The sequence below is a fragment of the Cyprinodon tularosa genome, unplaced genomic scaffold (assembly GCF_016077235.1).
Source record: "Cyprinodon tularosa strain WSP-4 unplaced genomic scaffold, ASM1607723v1 ctg205, whole genome shotgun sequence".
In the NCBI taxonomy this organism is placed as follows: domain Eukaryota; kingdom Metazoa; phylum Chordata; class Actinopteri; order Cyprinodontiformes; family Cyprinodontidae; genus Cyprinodon; species Cyprinodon tularosa.
Window position 1 is genome coordinate 465,694 of NW_024038756.1, and position 20,216 is coordinate 485,909.

Sequence of the window (20,216 nt, forward strand, 5' to 3'; positions counted from 1 at the left end):
GAAGTGACTGCGTCTTTGCATGCTTAACGTTACTCAATAACTAAAAAGGTAAATATATTGCGTCTCCCTATGCAGACCGCGCCTTTGGCTGCGAGTTTTTGCAGCAGCTCTTTTCATGCTTCCAGTCCAGGTCACAAGTTTCTAAGATCGGCCCCTCTGCAACCTCACGCTCACATGGAAGGCGGTTCCTCTGCCCTGGAGTAAGAGGAGATACTCGGCTTAAAAAACTCACTTTTACAGTGTTTAAAGATCCTCCTGTAAGCTGCCACCTTCTGAGACCCGAAAGGTGGGATGACATCTCACATTCCTCACTCCAACGGCATGCAGAGCCTGCAGAAGGAGCACCTGTACAAGGTGCTGGTCATCGGAGACCTCGGAGTCGGGAAAACCTCCATCATCAGACGCTACGTTCATCAGACCTTCTCCAGTAACTACAGGGCAACGATCGGAGTGGATTTCGCTTTAAAGGTCTTGAACTGGGACTCGGAGACTGTGCGGCTTCAGCTGTGGGACATTGCAGGTGGGGGTATTTTGGAAACAAACTACGATATTTAACAAGAAAAAAGAAAAACAAAACACCACACTGGAAAAACTATCTAGAATAAGTAAAACTTCTTAAATTAAGTGTATTTACCCTTAATTTGATGAGACAGTTTGCCAATGGAATGAGTATTTTTACTCTTAAAACAAGATGATTAGATAATATGCACTTTAGATAAGACAATGCAATTTTGTTTTCTTATTTTAAGTGTAAATTGTCTTGTTCCATTGGCAAAATGTCTCTAAACGCGTCCAGTACGCTGTAAATATGAGTGTATGTCTGCCTTTTATGGTCTGACTGCAGGCTTTTTCATATTAAAACGTGTAAGAACAAGGGAAGCTATGACATAAATAAAAAAAAGTTTAGAAATGCCATCTCATTTCCTGCACTAAAGCTGATAGTTTAAATAGATAACCCTTATCTTTAAACTTTCAGTGATCACTGAAGTTATGAAACCCAACTTGAATGTGCACAGTCATGAGGGAGAAGTAGACCAGGACATTGTTTCTTTGTCATTTTTTTTTTAGGTATGCTGTTACCTCATGTGATCAGGTCCATGTGAGGGAGATTTAAAAGGCCAGTCACAGGAATGTCATTGCAGCCTAAATACAACCACAAAAACATCCTAGCTCAGTGACACTCACTCACACTAACCCACAAATGCACACGTGCACACATTGCATTGAGTCATTTAAGTCACATTACTAATGCATTGAAAAAGTGTTCACGTCTGCTGCTTTTGTAATGTTGCTCTGGTCACTAGGACAAACATTGATCTTTTTGAAACTGAATTAAAACTGAGTAATTCGTTCAATTCAGAGCCACTTCAATGATATATTTTATAGATACCGAAGGCATTTAGTTATGTGCGTAGAGTGAGAAGCTGGACTGGAGTGATGGGAAGATGGATGGATTTACAGGCCAGTTCTGGTGCTCAACTAATCCTTTTACAGGAACAGACCTTTTTGAATTTTGTAAGAAATTTCAAAATCATGCAGCCTTTTCCTTTAGTTTTTACAACTTTGAAAAATTAATGTTGGCCCAGCACACAAAGGTCATACAAAATACCATTCAGTTTTTGATTGTAATGTTACAAAATGGTGGGAAGTTTTAAATATATAAAACTATTTTAATGCATTGTATTGTAACACTCGGAACAGTATAGACACATGAGAAACATCTTCATTCATGGTATACATGTTTTATGGAATCAGTCTGGTAATCAGGTCTTGTGACATCATCATCCACTGACAGTATGACAAGTAATTTGTTTGTTAGTGTGTCTGTGACCGATGCAGACAAGGCTTCCTTATGAAGAATGCAATTGTTTTAGATGAAGGGGAGAGGGTTTTTATCCATTGATGAAGTTGTTTTTTTCTGTTCCTTAAAAAAATAAATAAAATAAAAATAAATTTTTCTTTATATGAAGAGTTCTCCAGTTACCTGCAAACTTGAAGCACATTTAGTCATCAGCTGGAGATTAATCACAATTTTAAATGATGCTATAGACTCTAAGGAAATGTCTTGTTTCATTGCACAAAGATCTTTAAAAATGGCAATAATTTAGAAAATCTGAATAACTAGACTTGTTATATACCATCTACAGACCAGTATCATTGTTTATTCTGAACAGGAACAAGTAGCTGCATTGACAGATTAATTACCTGATGGTAAACAGGAATGTGTTGTTTCATTGGAATGTGGAGACAGCTGACTGCAGCCCTTTTACCAGCTGCTTTAGATATAATGCTGGGAAAACAATGCAGAAAAGGTCTGATCACGGCAATGCCATGGAATCTTACAGCCATAATGAATGAGGCTCCCTTTGTCTGTGCATGTGCCCATCACAGGTCAAGAACGATTTGGGAACATGACGCGGGTGTACTACCGCGAAGCCATGGGGGCCTTCATCGTGTTCGACGTTACACGGCCAACCACCTTCGAAGCTGTTATTAAGTGGAAGGAGGACCTGGATTCAAAAGTTATGTTTGCTAATGGACAGAGGATTGCTACAGTGCTGCTGGCTAACAAGTGTGACCAGGGAAGGGAACTAAGCAATAATGGTGTCAAAATGGATCAGTTCTGCAAAGATCACGGCTTTGTTGGCTGGTTTGAGACCTCAGCAAAGGTAAGACTCCAAAATACGTTAGGTTTAATTGTTTCATATTTGTGTCTTGGCAATTGTTGTATCATAAGGTGGAAGTTGGAGTTTATAAAAATAGCAGGTCAGCTTACGCTTGGTGTACCTTGTAATTTGCAACTAACCATCTAATCACCACACTTTCCAGGCAAACCTGTAGTGTTGAGAAAACAATATTCATACCTGATAAACTTTTTGTTTTGTTAGAACCAAAGACATCAATATATGTTTTATGTGATTACTGGCCATTCATCTTTGTAAATTAAAAAGGCTTGCTGAGATTTTTATAACATTATAAAATACATTTTAGAAAATTATTTGAATTGTTTTATAGGATTGACCTCACTTTAAAAAGAGAAATATCATTACTGGTATTAAGAATTTTCTACCTAGAAAGTTAAGAACGGCAAGTTTAAAAAAAGATTTTAAGTTACTCTCAAAACTTTTTTTTAGACTAAGAAGTTTTTCAATCTCATTTCTATATTGCATTTATTTCAAATTTCCATTAACAAAACCATTTTATCCATCTTCTCACACTTATTCCATCCCTGTGGGGCCGATGCGTATCTCTGGCAATCTATGGGCGAGAGGCAGGGTACACCCTGGACAGGTCGCCAGTCTGTTGCAGGGCAACGCAGAGACACAAAGATATACAATCATATAAACACACACTCACACTCATGTTTTTGGACTGTTGGAGGAAACAGGAGTACCTGGAGAGAACCCACCCATACACAGGGAAAACATGCAAACTCCATGCAGAAAGACCCTGGATGGGGAATCAAACCCATAACCTTTTTACGGCAAGGTAGCAGTGCTACAATACTGTATGTGCCACCGTGCAGCCCAGTTTTTTTGTTGTTGTTTATTCAAATTTTCATTCATGAAATGCGCTCTTTGCTGGCAAAATTATTGGAACAAAGTTGACTCCATCTAGGTGCATGTTCACACTAATGAGTTTTGGAACCTATATATAAATGTTACATTCACAAAGAAGCAACATAATTTACAAGATTTTAACAATTTAAAGCACTCTGCTTGACAGGTTTTTACCTGCACTATAACCAAGCTGTCTGCCTCAGTAAAACGGGTGAAGTAGCCCATTTGTTTCACTAATGTCTGCACTAAAAGGCTCATTTCAAAGCAGCATAAGTCTAATTTGAATAAATACTGTACATAGTGCTGGATGATGCTCCATATATACTATTGTAGCTGTAATTCTTCCTATGGCTGCCACAGCATAAAACGCACGTAGATCAACCTTATTACTCCAAGCCATTGATTTAAATAAGTTTGAGAGCGGAGCAGTGGAGGTTGCGCCCTGTCTGTAAGGGCCAAAGCAGGGGGAAAAATTCAGGGCACTCCACTGCTTCAGCCATCATTCTGGTTGCAGAGCCAGTGGCTATACAGTGGTGCACAGGGGGGAGTGGTCATGATGCTGCAGCTGACAACCTGAGCACCCTCTCTGATAGAATAAAAAAATTATTATAATAACACTCATACCTTAAGACGGGTACCACGGAAAGCTTCACAGGTTTTAAAACAGACCTTTTCAATCGGAATATACTGTATGGTAAAACTGCAGCTTTTTTTTTGGTCAGCATTGGTCAGTAATTTTATCCATGATACATAGCTTTTTTCCCTTAATAAACATATCATAATTTTAGAATAGTTTACTTTTCTTGTAATGTCTTACTATTTTGTTCTATAAACCAATTTCTCAACCAATTTATGTAGTAGAGACATCTTCTATCTAGAGACAGAGCATAAAGATTTCTGTATTTGTAAACTTTTTCTGGCATCTATGTGCACATGTTTTCTGGCATCTATGTGCACATGTGAAAGAAAGAGTCGACTTAAAAAAATGACCATATACACTCACCGGCCACTTTATTAGGTACCCCATGCTAGTAACGGGTTGGACCCCCTTTTGCCTTCAGAACTGCTCAATTCTTCGTGGCATAGATTCAACAAGGTGCTGGAAGCATTCCTCAGGGAGTTTGGTCCATATTGACATGATGGCATCACACAGTTGCTGCAGATTTGTCGGCTGCACATCCATGATACGAATCTCCCGTTCCACCACATCCCAAAGATGCTCTATTGGATTGAGATCTGGTGACTGTGGAGGCCATTTGAGTACAGTGAACTCATTGTCATGTTCAAGAAACCAGTCTGAGATGATTCCAGCTTTATGACATGGCGCATTATCCTGCTGAAAGTAGCCATCAGAAGTTGGGTACATTGTGGTCATAAAGGGATGGACATGGTCAGCAACAATACTCAGGTAGGCTGTGGCGTTGCAACGATGCTCAATTGGTACCAAGGGGCCCAAAGAGTGCCAAGAAAATATTCCCCACACCATGACACCACCACCACCAGCCTGAACCGTTGATACAAGGCAGGATGGATCCATGCTTTCATGTTGTAGACGCCAAATTCTGACCCTACCATCCGAATGTCGCAGCAGAAATCGAGACTCATCAGACCAGGCAACGTTTTTCCAATCTTCTATTGTCCAATTTCGATGAGCTTGTGCAAATTGTAGCCTCAGTTTCCTGTTCTTAGCTGAAAGGAGTCGCACCCGGTGTGGTCTTCTGCTGCTGTAGCCCATCTGCCTCAAAGTTCGACGTACTGTGCGTTCAGAGATGCTCTTCTGCCCACCTTGGTTGTAACGGGTGGTTATTTGAGTCACTGTTGCCCTTCTATCAGCTCAAACCAGTCTGGCCATTCTCCTCTGATCTCTGGCATCAACAAGGCATTTCCGCCCACAGAACTGCCGCTCACTGGATGTTTTTTCTTTTTCGGACCATTCTCTGTAAACCCTAGAGATGGTTGTGCGTGAAAATCCCAGTAGATCAGCAGTTTCTGAAATACTCAGACCAGCCCTCCTGGCACCAACAATCATGCCACGTTCAAAGTCACTCAAATCACCTTTCTTCCCCATACTGATGCTCGGTTTGAACTGCAGGAGATTGTCTTGACCATGTCTACATGCCTAAATGCACTGAGTTGCCGCCATGTGATTGCCTGCTTAGAAATTAAGTGTTAACGAGCAGTTGGACAGGTGTACCTAATACAGTGGCCGGTGAGTGTAGTTCCCCAATTTAGTCTTAGATATCATTTTAATATATCAGTTTCTTTAAATGTGAGAAATTTACACTCTTAAGTAAAGACTTTCTGTCCTCAAAGTCCCTTCAGGCAGCAACAGACCTCCCTACAGAGCAAGCTGGAGTTTCAAATCCATTTGGAAACTGCCTTAATGAAGACGTTACAACTGTTTGATGTGCAGAAACTCTGTAATGTCCAAAGTTTTGGTTTTTAAAAATCATAAAATTATTTGATTTAAAAGAATTTACAGCCATGTCTAATAATTTAAACCAACTAAAGACAAATATTGGATTTTTATCTTTTAGTAAATCTGAAAATTTTGAATTTAAATAGTAAGGTGAATACTTTATAGGGCAATAGAATTAAGAGGAATTTAAAAATGGACATCGATCCTAATAATAATTTTGACGCTTATATTTTGTTAATGCAGTTTCAGTTATGCAGTATGTTCTTTGTGCAATGCTTTTAGCTTTATGTTCAGAAATCCAAAACCAATTCAATACTAACACATCTTTAAATGAAACCAGCGTTGTCTCCTTTCACTTTTGACACTGACGTGTTGAAGTGTGCTGCCTTTCTTTTGGCACTAAGACTCGACATTCTGAAAGTTCATGATGAGTATCTTTGTCCTAAAGAAATAAACGTTCACAAACAGATGTCACACCCATTTTTACAGCAGCATTTTAAATGTTTGTAATTTGTTCAAACCCATAGTGGTGTCCATGGGATATATGCTGTTAAAAAGAATCAGGGGTGTCACTACCTGATCCCTACCGGAAGCAGCATCTGTACATCACCTCATTTGCAAATGCGCAACCAGATATTCATCCAGGTTGCCATAAATAATGTAATTATTGTACTAAAAGTACTTATTTATATCCTTAAATCAATAAAGAATACAAATAAACATCTTTAAAAAACATTTTTATGACTTTCTGAGACAATTTGTTGCTTTTTAAATTTTCTCAGTTAAAGTGCTTGTCTTACATCATCATATGCTCACAGTAGCCCAGCAAAATGTGAATAAACCATGTTTATCTCCATTTAAGTTGTTTCTTTCTTTAGATTATGCACTGTATGCCACAAGGACAACAGGAAAGGAAAAAATAAAACTTAAAAAGACTAGATTTATGTTTAAATCCAAAGCTGAAAAGATTAGCTCCTAGAAGTAGCGTAAGATCCCATTTCCAGTATAGATGAGTGATAAAACAGAAAGGATTCATTCTTAACCTTTAACACATTATAGTTTAATACTCCTCTCATTTTTGTGGAGGGAAAGCTTAATTTAGATGTGTTTTACAAAATAAAAGCGAGGGCGACCCGGATGTATATCTGGTTGCACATGCGCAAATGAGCTGATGGTAGGGATCGTGCTACTGGTAAGGATCGGGTAGTCACAGCGGGGAGTTATTAAAAAATGGTAAGATGCTTTCAATATAACTTTATTTATAAAAGTTCTTAACAAAAAAAAAATGTCACTCATATTGATAATTAAGATCATTCATCTAAAATTAATTTAATTTCTCCCAAAAGCTTTTAGTCTGTGTAATGTGTCTTGTAGAAATATGGTTTTTTTGCAGAACAAGCCAATAACTGTCATGTATGTTGTTTTATTGAAGTGGAATTTCAAATCTCCTTCACAATGTTGAGCTACCAGTATCAAGGTAGTTGCCTCAGAGAAGGGTGCCACGTGTTTCTTATAGTTCCACAGGATCAAATTGGAGAAATAACAAACAAAACAGCGGTTGTGTTGTAGAAGTCGAGATAAATAGTTTGAGTTGAGTTGATGTTTAAGATCAAATACTAAAAAAAAGTAAAAGAACAAACCACTGGACTGTGTTTCCAAGTTCGAAGACATTTCGCGTCCCATCCAGGAAGCTTTTTCTATTCAAATGTTAGAAAGCCTTGTTTTTGCTTAGGCAAGATGCAAATTGAAATGTCCGTTTCAATTGGCATCTTGTCTAAGCAAAAACAAGGCTTTCTTGGGCCTTGTTTTTGCTTTTTTTTGTTGAGTTGCTGTATAAAGCAACTCAAAGCTATTTCTGACGTTTAAATTGAAAAAAGCTTCCTGGATGGGAAGCGAAATGTCTTCAAACTTGGAAACAAAGGGAAGTGGATTGTTTTTTAACCTTTTTGGAATGATTATGACCTGGATGACAGAATCATCACCAGCATAAGATCAAATAATTTGGTTATGTTATACATTTTTGTCAAAACTTGTCAAAACCTCATAATATTGTGATTTTATTTGGTGACATTGGATCCCCTCCATTATTGTTCAGTCAGTTTTTAACATATATCCAACTCTCTGTTTTAGGACAACCTCAAAATCAGTGAGGCTGCAAACTTCCTGGTCAAGCACATCATGGCGACAGAAAAAGACATTGTGAGGTCGGTGGTGCCAGACACCATCTCCCCTCACATGGACTCCAACAGGCAGATGAGTTGCTCTGGTTGCTTCAAATAGTGAAAGGAAGGAAGCAATGATGAATGGACATGTGAGAGCGGAGGCGTAACGGGACTAAGAAGATTGGGCAATCTGCCAAAGGAAATTCTATGTAGTTTTCAGAATGGAACAGTAAGAGGTCTTTGGTCTATGCAGTCAAACATTTATTTGGTACTTGTTTCGTGATGATCAAAGCTAACATGGACACTAAAGCTAACCCCTCCTGAATTATAGTCTTTAAGTGTTTCTGGTAACACAACTATCTATCTGTCTGCAAAACACAATAGAAAGCAAATGCAAGAGTAACATATTCTGACATATTTCCTTTAACTATTATCCTCTTCCTTCTCACAGCTGTTTACTTTGAACTGAAACGATAACTTTCTTACATTTCTAAAGAAAGTATGGCTGCTACGGCTAACTAGCGGTTATTGAGAAAATCGTTTAATCTGTTGATTATTATTTCGATTAATCGATTAATAATCAGTTAGCAAAGGTTCCTTAAAAAAAAATCTTTACAAAATTAAACAAAGTGAAACTTAAACTTTTCCACTTCAGGAGTTCTTCATAGAGCATAGTGACAGATGAAAAATACTTTTATCATCTTAAAGCTACAGTCTGTAATTTTCAGCGACATCTAACGTCCAGACTGCAGACCGCAGCAACATGAACATCTCCCCCCCACCGCTTCTCCCCCCCAACAGTACGGCGAGCGTTCTGGGACAAAATGTCTTCCACGACGTCCGCATTACCTACCTTCTCAAGTGATGAGGTTTGTTTACATAGATAATTTTAGAGATAGTATTTCATTAGTCTGTGTAGGGTATAGATTTCAGTACCGTCTCAGTTCATCTCTCTCAACTTGCCGTAGTTACTTTCGAGCGTAATGGGCGATCTCGCAATCGCTAGTTTGTTGGCTCTGCGCTGCCGTAGCGCAAAGATGTCTGCCTCCATGGCTGCGAGACCCGCTCCTATGTAATTATAAATAACGAATTCTGAGGCAACGCAAATATTAAGGTTAAGAGGCTGAGCTCGTAGATGAGGATAATTAACATAGTTATGTATAATATATTACATTTCTGACTGTATATCCCTGTAATTATTACACACAGTAGCTTTAAATGTAAAATGTTCATATATTTTTTTTTATAATGTTATTATGATTCCTGCTCTAGATGGGTTGCTCTGTCGGCTAAAAGCAGGTTTTAGAGTCTCTAAACTCCAGTTAGATTAATCTGATTGTTTCAGCCCTAAAGAGAACAAATAAAGCTTCTCAATTTTGTCTAAGCCATGATGTGCAGTAAAGTGAAAGCTCATATAGGGCCTAATCGTGCAAGCAAAGGTGATCTACTAACCAGGTGCATAACTTAAAGGAATAGTACACCCAAAACATGATTAGCCTTCATTTTCTACTCACCCCCATGCTGAACAACACTCTGGAGTACTTTTTTGATATCTCAAATGCATCTGGAGATCTGGGAGGCTTCTTGCTGTCTGCTGACATTCAAATAATGGAGGTCTATGGTGCCCGAGACAGAAAGGTCCATAAAAGTCCACAAAAAACGTGTCAATATTCCTCCATACTGCTCGTCCAATGTATTCCAAGTGTCCTGAGTGGGTAGCATCCAGAATTTACTCGAAATGAAGTCATTTAGAATGTTTTTAGAGCATAAACAGTAGTGTATAGGATTTCCTAAAAGCGCGAGCCTGCACGTTCCTGACGCTACGGAAGCCGGCAGACCAAACCAGATGAAAGTGCGCATTCAGCGTCTGCTCTGCCGATAATGCAAGTGTAGAAGAATAAATGTGCTGTTTACCTGTGCAAAGAAAGAAACAACGAAAGAAAAATGTCTAAAGACTTCAGTGTTGAGGAAGAGCATGAGTTCTTTGCCGAGCTGAATGCGCACTTTCGTCTGGTTTGGTCTGCCGCGGTTTCCGTAGCGTCGTGAACTTGCTGGCGCGCGCTTTCAGGAAATCCTATACACTACTGTTTATGCTCTAAAAACATTCTAAATGACTTTGTTTCGAGTAAATTCTGAATGCTACCCACTCAGGACACTTGGAATACATTGGACGAGCAGTATGGAGGAATATTAACATTTTTTGTGGACTTTTATGGACCTTTCTGTCTCGGGCACCGTAGACCTCCATTATTTGAATGTCAGCAGACAGCAAGAAGCCTCCCAGATCTCCAGATGCATTTGAGCTATCAAAAAAGTACTCCAGAGTGTTGTTCAGCATGGGGGTGAGTAGAAAATGAAGGCTAATCATGTTTTGGGTGTACTATTCCTTTAATTTGTAAGTGTGAATGTATAACTGACTGAATTTGGAGTGGATTGAAGAGGCAGTTTGTTAGTACATAACTTAGTAATGTACAGAATACATTTTCCTTCTTAAATACGCAGAACATATGCTGATCTCCAGAACATACAAACAAATTGCATCTGTATTTAGCTCATACTGTATGAAAGTTAGGGTCCAATTTCCACAGAAACAAATCTACAGTCTTTGTGGTGAGAAGAATGCATATGGGCCATAACAGACAGGAGAGAGAACATTCAATTAATGTGTTGTAATATATTTGGAACTTCAAAAATTCAAAAAGTACTGACATATCTATCCTACAATGCTATTTTTGAGCAGCAAAATACAAGTCTATCACACTGTTACTCCAAATTACAATACCATTATATCAGAATCACTCTGGAGCTTTATAAAACCTAGAAAAGGTGGTGCAGATTTTAATTGATTGCTGCATGTTACATTTGAAATGCAGGGAAAAACAAAAAACTCTGAGATTAGGGCAGCAGGACTGCAAACAATTTTATGAAATTAACCAAAAAAGCAATATAAATAAATCTACAGATTTAAATTCTATATTTCGTTTACAGACACTCTGCTCTCCCCTCCCTGTTTTGCACACATAAAATCTTCATTTAAAACAGGGTGGTTTACTATACCTACCATTCACTGTGCACAGCACCTTAGTAGATCACACACACAATAACCCTAATAAAAGCATGTGAAACTTTTTTGTTTCCCAAGCTAAGGTTATTAGCAGATCAAGGCCTTAGACGTTATGATGATTTTGCATTTTCTTTGTTAAGCAAACCTATGACTTCTTTGTTTAAAAGCTTTTAGATAAAATTACCATCAGTGATGGATGAAGTACTCAAAAGTAGTATTTGAGTGAAAATATTGATACTTATATTCAAATCTTGTTCAACTACAAGTAAAAGTTACTGAGTCAAACATCTACTCAAGTTAAAGTATTGAAGTATTCCCTTTTGAAAATACTTAAGTATTTAAAACGATATGGATTTAAAAGTACTTAAATATTCAAAAATGCAATTTGAATCTTTTCATATCAGTACATTTATGTGTAAGTTTCATTTTCAGAGCAACTTTAAAACAATTTTGTAGCTTTCAGAAACCACCTGATGTATAGATACATAAGAACCAGTCTGCTACAAATTTTACACCACCTGTAAAGAACTTGAAAAAATTAAGGGCAGCTATTTTGATTTGTATTTCTTATTTAAAAACAAAGCAAAAAAACAAAACAGGATTGTCTTGATTCTCCTCACAATTTCACAATGCAATAGATGTTTAAGCTTGAATCTATTACCACAAAGAAATCGCAACTCATCCTACTGAACAACTTGGCCACACGGCAACAACTAACACCCTAATTAAAAATATAGGCTAAAAATAATATCTTCCCTGAGTTTCTCACATTTGTGCAAATGTCTAAAACAGTGGTTACCAAAATTCAGTCCTAAGGGCTGCTATCTTGTAACAAGTAACCATCAGCTTCCTTGGAATGTAGTGGAGTAGAAATTACAATATTTGACTTGGAAATGTAGTGCAATGAAAGGCATAAGTTCCACCCAAACAATTACTCAAGTAAAGTATAAATACCCAACATAATTACTTAAGTACAGTAATTAAGTACATTTACTTTGTTACTTTCCACCTATTAGGGAGTACTATTCCTGTATTTATAAAAAGGCAAACAGAACTGTGGACCTCTTTGGATGATGCAAAAGTTGTGTGGAAATCTATACACTTTTTTATTATGATTTTAAAATATTTATATTCCTTTTGTAACTATTTTATGATGCATTTTAAGTTTGAAAATATATCCCCCAAACGACCGTATGAGGTGGAGTGTATTCTCAAATGTAAAGAGTAACACGGTTTTATTTATAGTAAGAATCTGGTAAGACTGTGGTTGAAAAGCCATAAAACAGTTGGAGGTTTGACTGACTTTTCAGACACAGTCGCTCCCATTTCCATCAGATGGAAGTGTGTGACAGGTTTACAAATCGCATGAAGTTTTATTGATCTCAATGTTATAAGCTGAGCACACTTCAGTTCGTCCACCAAAACCTCAGTATCCATGGTAACAAGTATTTTTATGGGGTTTGCTCTACTATCTATGTAGAGCTGTTTCTCGCTGTGCCATGCACACAGACACACACTAAAGAGCCCAAAAAGACTCTGCATGTCTTCTCTCCTACTCAGCTGCTTTGTTGTTGTTGCTGTTTCGCAATCTCTTTTTTTCACAGCTCTCGCTTTATGAATTTAAAGGTTATTTCGGCTTTTCAGAGTCTCGCTATTAATAGACACCTAAATGTTCTGCACAAACCCGGCATTCTGCTTTTACATGTTTTCCACCTGGTGAATTAGATGTGTCCCTTGGGCTGCAACATGTTACTGTGACCCAAAAAAAAAAAACACCCAAGGCAAACAGGGTCATCATTCAAAGTTATTGTATGGTAAAGAAAAAAATAGAATAAATTATTTTTTATTCATAAAAAAAGCAACACTGTAATATATATCAAAGCTTATAACTTGAGTACATAAACTAATTGGAATAGAAATGCTTTAATAAGAAATATTAATTTTGAAGTAAAGTCCCTACGTATATATATATGTTTTCTATAACATTATGGGGAAGTATCTTTGACTGTTCCTCTTTTACACTTTCTCTAGATTATCCAGAGTCCTGGACCCTCTTATGAATACTTTTTATTGCCAATACCTTTCAGAAGAAAGTTGATTTTGTGAGGGTTATTTTGTGTTGGTTTGAACATTTATGTTTTGAATATTTTTTTGACCAGATTTGATTTCCTGCCAGGCTTGAATTCCATATTCCATTATCTTTTCCAGTTTAAGAAATGGCTTTGTTTCACATCATATTCATACCCGTTGTTTAATTATGAGTTCCTTATTCACATTTTCTTGACCAGTAATCAAGTTAAACAGCAAGGTTTACATTTATAAAATGCTCCTAAATCTACATGTCATAATTTTTTTTATTAACATCGTTGGAAATTCCCATAACTATCAGAGATTAAGTAAAAACTGTTACTTCTTAAGGTGATTTTTTTGTTGATGTCATAGTTTTAATGTCCTTATTAGTAAAAAATGAAGCATTAATGTGAGACCATGTCAGATATAAGGACTGCCCCTTTAGCAGGGAAGTTTCCTGGCTGATGGTTTGGGACTCATGTGACTAAATGTGATATCAATGCAGTGTCATCATATATGAAAAACAGGACAATTTTTTGTGTGTTTTTCTTTATTAAAAAGATGTATTTGCACTTCTAAAGTTCATTATACCAATTCTGACTTTGGATGTATTTATTGTGTGGTTAAACGAGATGGTGAAATAAATTAGTTTCACACATAACGTGTCTGTTTTGCAAACACATTCGTATTTCATAAAACACTGGAGACTTTGATAGTATTCAACCTTTAACCTAGAACATTTTTTCTCACTAAAGCAGAACATTGTGAATCACTGTAAGTTTCAGTGACTAAATTAACAGGTTTTATTAGTTTAGAGTAAAGACATATTTGTGCCTGCATGCAACTGTTCAGAAGGATCCAGGACTGTCAGGTCACTCATTAGTTGGACACATGACTAGATTATTCCCTGCATGAGGGATTAGATTTGGTCATTTGCCTCTGGCTCCAGTTGAAACTTCCCTGCCAATACAGTGTGTGTAAAATTGGGCCTCTGGTTGCAGTAAATGGTCTGAAAAGAAGGAAAGATTGTCTACAGCAGTTATGTCGACAAGATGGTGGAGTTGTGGTAAGACAGCAGGGCGAATGCATTCTAGACAGACTGAAAGAGGTTGCAGGTTGAAAATTCATATCCCTGTCGGTCCTTAATCCTAAAAGGTACACTTTTGATTGCTGCTCAGTGTGAGCAGTGGCTACACCTAGTCGACATTTCCTCATTGTGGGACAAGTAATAATAAAATTGTGCTGAGGTGTGTTAAGTTCAGTGTTCTTAGGTGAAAATACAATAATTTTTTAGTTAGACTTAGACAATTTCTATTGTCATTTTGTATCCACAGAGTGGATACAAAACGAAATTTGTACATCTTTCATGACATTTCCATTCGTTAAAGTGCAGCAGTGATAAAATGTAAACATCTTTCATGACATTTCAATTCGTTAAAGTGCAGCAGTGATCAAATGTAAATAGTGTGGGAAAAAACGTGGTGCAAAAAAAACGCATTGAAATGGAAGTTCCGAACATTAAATATATAGGGTGCAATTATGCAGGGTTTTGGATTGGTGTTATCAGTGTGAGGCAGAGTCTGCGACATGATTAAAAGTTTTTTCAACAGTAAGGCTGGCTGATGGCGGTGGGAGAGAAGCTGTTTCGGAATCTGCTGGAGCTGCATTGGATGCTTTGAAGCCTCTTCCCAAAAGGCAGCAGGGAGAACAGTCCATGGTGGGGGTGTGAGGGGTCATTGATAAGGAAATTAAAATTTTAATGTAGTTCAAATTTTATTCAAAATCCTTGCTGGTTTACCAATGATTGCCCTGCTGAAAAATAAATGTGCTAAGTGTACTAAAATTTAGCATACTTTTGTGTACTTGAAGGCACACTAATCATTACTATACTTTAAGTGTGTTTATGATTAGTTAACTTGAAGGATGCTATTTTGGAACAACTAATTTTGTACTAAATATATTTTAATTGTAATTAAATTGTGGACAAGCTCAACTTGAAGTGTATTTAGTGTACTTTGATGTGCTAAAGTGGAACAACTTAAAGTATATTTTGTATACTTTAAGTATATGAGTTTATATGTACTAATATATGCTTAATTAGTCAAATTAAAGTGCACTATGGTTGTATTATAACTACATTAAAAATGATTTGTTAGTGTCTTAAAAATATATAAGCTTTATACTTTTAATATACTCTTACTGTGGTAATAATATGCTTAATTATACTGTTGGCTTATTCCAATTACTAAAAAAGCATACTTTGCAGTTAATAGTAAATATACTTTATCATTACATTGCTATACTACTTTCTACCTTGCACATTCTTGCAAATGTATTAACAGTATACTAAATGCTGAAAGACTTGTGGATATACTTCCGTGCAGATGAAAAAATATACTTTAATGTATTTGAAACATGTCCAAATTATAGTACATTACAAATAATATAACTTGTACTATCTCAGAATGTATAAACATTTACATATCGACGTTAACCATTTTCATTATAAAACTTACAACACATTTTCAAATATTGGTACTTTAGTACACTTTGTAGAAATATGTCAATTTCAGGCAGCAGACCTAAACATTACAAATAAACTTTAAAGAACGCAGAGGAATACTGAACAATGAAAAACAACATTCCTTATTATTGCACCCCTAAACCCTCCCACCATACAAAAACACGCCCACCACACATTATTTTCCTTTTTTTGGCTGAACTGCTCATTGTTACATTTTCGTCTGATGGCCGTGCGCACATCAGAGACACTTGTCTACGGAAACTCCAGAAGAACAGCGTCTGTTAACCAAACAGAGAGATACTGTAAATTCATAGTATTTTTGAGCAGTACATCAGAAAAGTCTGACAAATTGTATCAGTATGATATACCAGGGTCCATAAGTGCACCAGAAAAAAAAATTGTCCATTTCAGTTGAATTTAAATAAATCTGATGCATCAAGTGGTTTTATCAGATCTGATCAAAAAAATTAAACAAAGTAACAACAAAAATTGTCAGAGATCTCAGAAAAGAAAAAAATTATGAATCCGCAGAAAGAAAGGGAAGAAAAATCCTTAAGTTTCCTTGTTTTTCCTACCACCCTCCAGGGAACCGGATGGCATTCAAATTGGGAACATCCTGCATCAACATCTCTGGTGGAGTCTAGTCCAGTCCATACAATGAACTGCTCAGCTGTAACAGCAGATTCTGCAACTATGTAAAAAAAAAAACAGCCTGCACACAAATGTGCAGAGCAATTACTTCAATTGGAAAATAAATCATGTAATCACCATAATATAAATTGGTTTTTACCACATTTATACAGACAAAAATATAAAGTAAAATTATCAATTTACATGTGGTTCACTGTCTAAGAAATCATTATGGTCAGTAGTCAATACTTGTATCTGGAAAAAACAATCCAGGACACCTATGAAGGGTTAATTTTACGTTAACCCCTTGTGGGGGTTTTACAGCAACATCACACAAGATGTAGCTAGCTTGAAAGTGCATTTTCTTTTTTAGAAGAGCACATGGGGGGTGTGTTAGCCTCCTTCTCACTGTGCTAATGCATTCAATAAATCAAAAGAGCTAGTAAAATTACATATATTACAAAACATTATATCCTGACTGGTTTTACATCTCAAAAAATATATATATTTCATTCACAGGTTCATGTGAACTCACCAGGATATTCTTCAACACAATAATACAGCAAATCTTCCTGCTCAACCGATTACATCTCCTGTTTCTACAATACAAATATAATAATCAAAATCGCGTTTTATACAGATATCTTAAGATTTCAAAACCAAATGGGAATGTTTTGAAAGTTACCTCTCTCCATGCAGACCAAGGCCTTAAAAGAAAAGCACGCTAGCTCTGAGCAGGGAGGAGCCGTGACTAACTGCTGTGCAGGTGTGGTGCATTCAAAGTCTATGGGAATTCTGATATCAGTACTGAACCAAAAACTCCCCAAGACTAAAATTCTTGGGGAGCTACTACTTTACAGACATCAAGGCCAAACAACCTCCACATATCACTCCTATATGCATGAAGTGCTGTCAGCGACTTTTAAATATGTGCACTCACCAATTGGTCTTGTTTGCAGTAGCCCTGCTTTGATCCATTAAACAATACTAATGAAATGTTCTTTTTTGAACACTTGAGACAATTGTAATGTGTTAAGTTTATTTCTTTTGCATTTGGCCAGTATTAACTTTTCTGTTGCAATGTGGGTTATGCTATTTGTTAGATCATAATGTAGCACTGCACCAGCTTTAAACCACTTGCTTTTCAGCAGAACACACATTTTTGTGCACCTGTACTTTTGAAGTGAACATTTAGTGTTTTGTTCAATGTGGTTTTGTGTGTAAGATGTATTGTATCATATTTCTTTTTCAAAACTTATTAAACATTACATAACAACTGCAATAATTGCTATCTGTGTACTTTACACACAGCACAAAATTGCATAATAGGGTTTAAGTGCATTTTTGTAGTTATACTATTGAACACTTTCCAAAAGAATTACCTGAAGTACAAGCGTATATAACTTCACTTCATAATTAGATTCAAATGTAACTTAAAATGCACTCAAACTTAATATTACAGTGTCGATATTAAAATGTGTACTTTTAAAATATGCTTTCAATGTACGTTACAATGACAACTTTGAGCATACAATTTAAAATATAGCAAAAATATATGTAAAAACAAATTTAAAATAAGTACACTTTAGAAATTACACATAACTTTCACTTAAAGTATACTTTTTTAATAATATATTTCTATAAAGTGTAACATAGTGTAATTATGTTAAAGTGTGTTAAAAGTATTAGCATGAAAGCGTAATGTTAGTATACTTTTTATATATTTACAAAAAGTACAATTTGTCTAAGTACATTTTCAGTAAACTATAGGAAATATGAATATACTTGAAATACAATAAAGCACATTTTTTTTTTACCAGGGTGTACTTGAAATAGGAAACATAGATAGGCGATTGTTGTAAGCAATGTAATAGAAAACACATATCAAACTTGCACCAAATGTAAAAAACAAATGCATATGATCTACATAGAGCTACGTGAAACTCAAGTTAATCGCTGTGGCTTATGGTCAGACAAAGAAACACCTGAAGACAATGGCAGTAAAAATAAACCCTATATATTTAGACTTTAATTTCTAGTTTAAATGAGCTCATGGAACAGTTCTGTTAATTCGACACCAGTTGGCACATATTTAGCAGGTCTTTGTTGGGATTATGCACCCAGTTTATCCTGCTATCTGTGGTTCTCATGATTTGCCAAGAACCACCTACAGCAAATGTTCAGAGGAGCAGGAAGAGAGAGTAAAATAGATGTCTTAAGGCAGAAATAAGTGAAATCGATGTATAAGCCTGTACACAAATTAGGCATATTTTATAAATTGCAGATGGGAAAGAAAAAAAATTACAAGAGTCTTTTTTCTTTTACATGTATACATTTTTAATTATGTGTACATATGGTAACCTTAGTTCTCTGTTGCCAAAATAATTTTTTACAGTAACTAAAAGTGCTTCAACAAAAATAAGAGAAATTATACATGTAGTGGTTATGTTTTCTCCTTCCTTAAAAGATGTAACCTTGTTTCAGCTTCCAATAATTGTTCAAGTGGAGCCATCTGTTGGCAAATTAAAGAAAAGACAGGATTTTAGTAAATTTACTAGAAAAATAAAATACCATTATTATTATTATGTATGTCCTGTTTAAAACTCATATCAAGAAAGGAATTTCAAGCTAAACAAATATTTAATCCACACAAAAACAGAAATAAGTATAGTATGGCAACCAGATTCTTAACTCAATTAACTGTCGTCAAGGGAAGGGTCACTCTTACTGATTTTACTTTTTAATCTTTGAATGATGGGAAGAATACATTCACACATCATACACAGTTTATTTTGTCAGTTTGTACATTTGGGCTTTCTCATCTCACTTTCACTCAGACTGAGAAGGAAGTGTGAGATTAACCACCATTTCTGTGAACAGCACTGTTTGCTAGTAGTTTTAAGAGTATCAGTCTAATTAGAAATAAAGAAGCAAAAGAAAAAAAGGAGAAAGTAACTAAAATGCTTGCTTTGAAAGCAAATATTAGGTCCATAAACACATTTTACATGACGATAAACGGGAAACTGACAGACCTTATCAAATATTAGATCCTGTCTTATATACCAACCATATATTTTGTTTTTAATCCAATTTTTTTGTTTTTGTGGTGCTTCTATAGTAAGATTCTAAATTGAACATTAGTAAGTTTCCTTTGCAATTAAGATTCAGTGGTTAACAGAATAAACCAGATTAGCCTCTAACTTAGATTTTCTTTAAGTACCTAATTGTCAGTTAACCCAAAACATTCTTTTATAACACATTAAAGTCATCTGGAACCTTCCTTGTGTCTTTTTATAGCTATAAATTGTAATACCAAACAGAGTTGTTATGGCTTTCTGCTGATTTTCACCAAGGTATTTTATAATTGATTAATTCTGTTTTGCTCCTCCTAAAATTCTTTAATCCATGATAGAAAATTAATTACTGTTTAAACGCTGAAATTCAGCTTCTGTTTTTTAATTCAATTAAATAATGAGATGATTGTCTTTTATCTACGTGTGATTGTTTGCATTTTCATTTTTCCTGTATCTTCATGACTGTGTTTACAACAGCGGAATAAAAATGTGATCATTTTGAAAGAATATCATGGTTTAGACACACCTATGTAAATGTCTCCTTCTGAATAAATGATCAGACATTACTTTCACAGGCGAAGAAGACCCACCTCACTGACAGCCGTGAACATCCAGAGTTTTGATGATGAAATAATATAAATATATGGATGTTAGCCTTAGCAATAAATTGGACCGAAGTAATGACACAGATGCATTTTACAGGAAGGTAAGAG

General features: G+C 36.0%; 1 protein-coding gene and 1 long non-coding RNA gene across 2 annotated transcripts; one reads left to right on the forward strand and one right to left on the reverse strand.

Moving 5' to 3' along the window:
* The first annotated feature begins 110 nt into the window (after positions 1-110).
* Positions 111-8,679, forward strand: rab38b (RAB38b, member of RAS oncogene family). Its single transcript, XM_038285031.1, has 3 exons — positions 111-520; positions 2,392-2,669; positions 8,110-8,679. Exons 1-3 carry the CDS (start codon positions 292-294, stop codon positions 8,257-8,259), a joined length of 657 nt encoding a protein of 218 aa, XP_038140959.1. The 5' UTR covers positions 111-291; the 3' UTR covers positions 8,260-8,679.
* Positions 8,680-15,983: 7,304 nt separating this feature from the next.
* On the reverse strand, positions 15,984-17,919 carry LOC119783481. The gene is made up of 4 exons (XR_005280802.1): positions 17,115-17,919; positions 16,965-17,028; positions 16,375-16,511; positions 15,984-16,077 (listed from the first exon to the last, which is right to left on the reverse strand). It is a non-coding gene; the product is annotated as an uncharacterized LOC119783481 (long non-coding RNA).
* Between the last annotated feature and the right edge of the window lie 2,297 nt (positions 17,920-20,216).

Bases quoted from the DNA above. Each gene is read 5' to 3' on its own strand.
- rab38b (XM_038285031.1), top strand. From the start codon at position 292: ATGACATCTCACATTCCTCACTCCAACGGCATGCAGAGCCTGCAGAAG. The intron at 521-2,391 runs GTGGGGGTATTT...TGCCCATCACAG, and splicing joins TCAGCTGTGGGACATTGCAG to GTCAAGAACGATTTGGGAAC. The intron at 2,670-8,109 runs GTAAGACTCCAA...TCTCTGTTTTAG, and splicing joins GGTTTGAGACCTCAGCAAAG to GACAACCTCAAAATCAGTGA.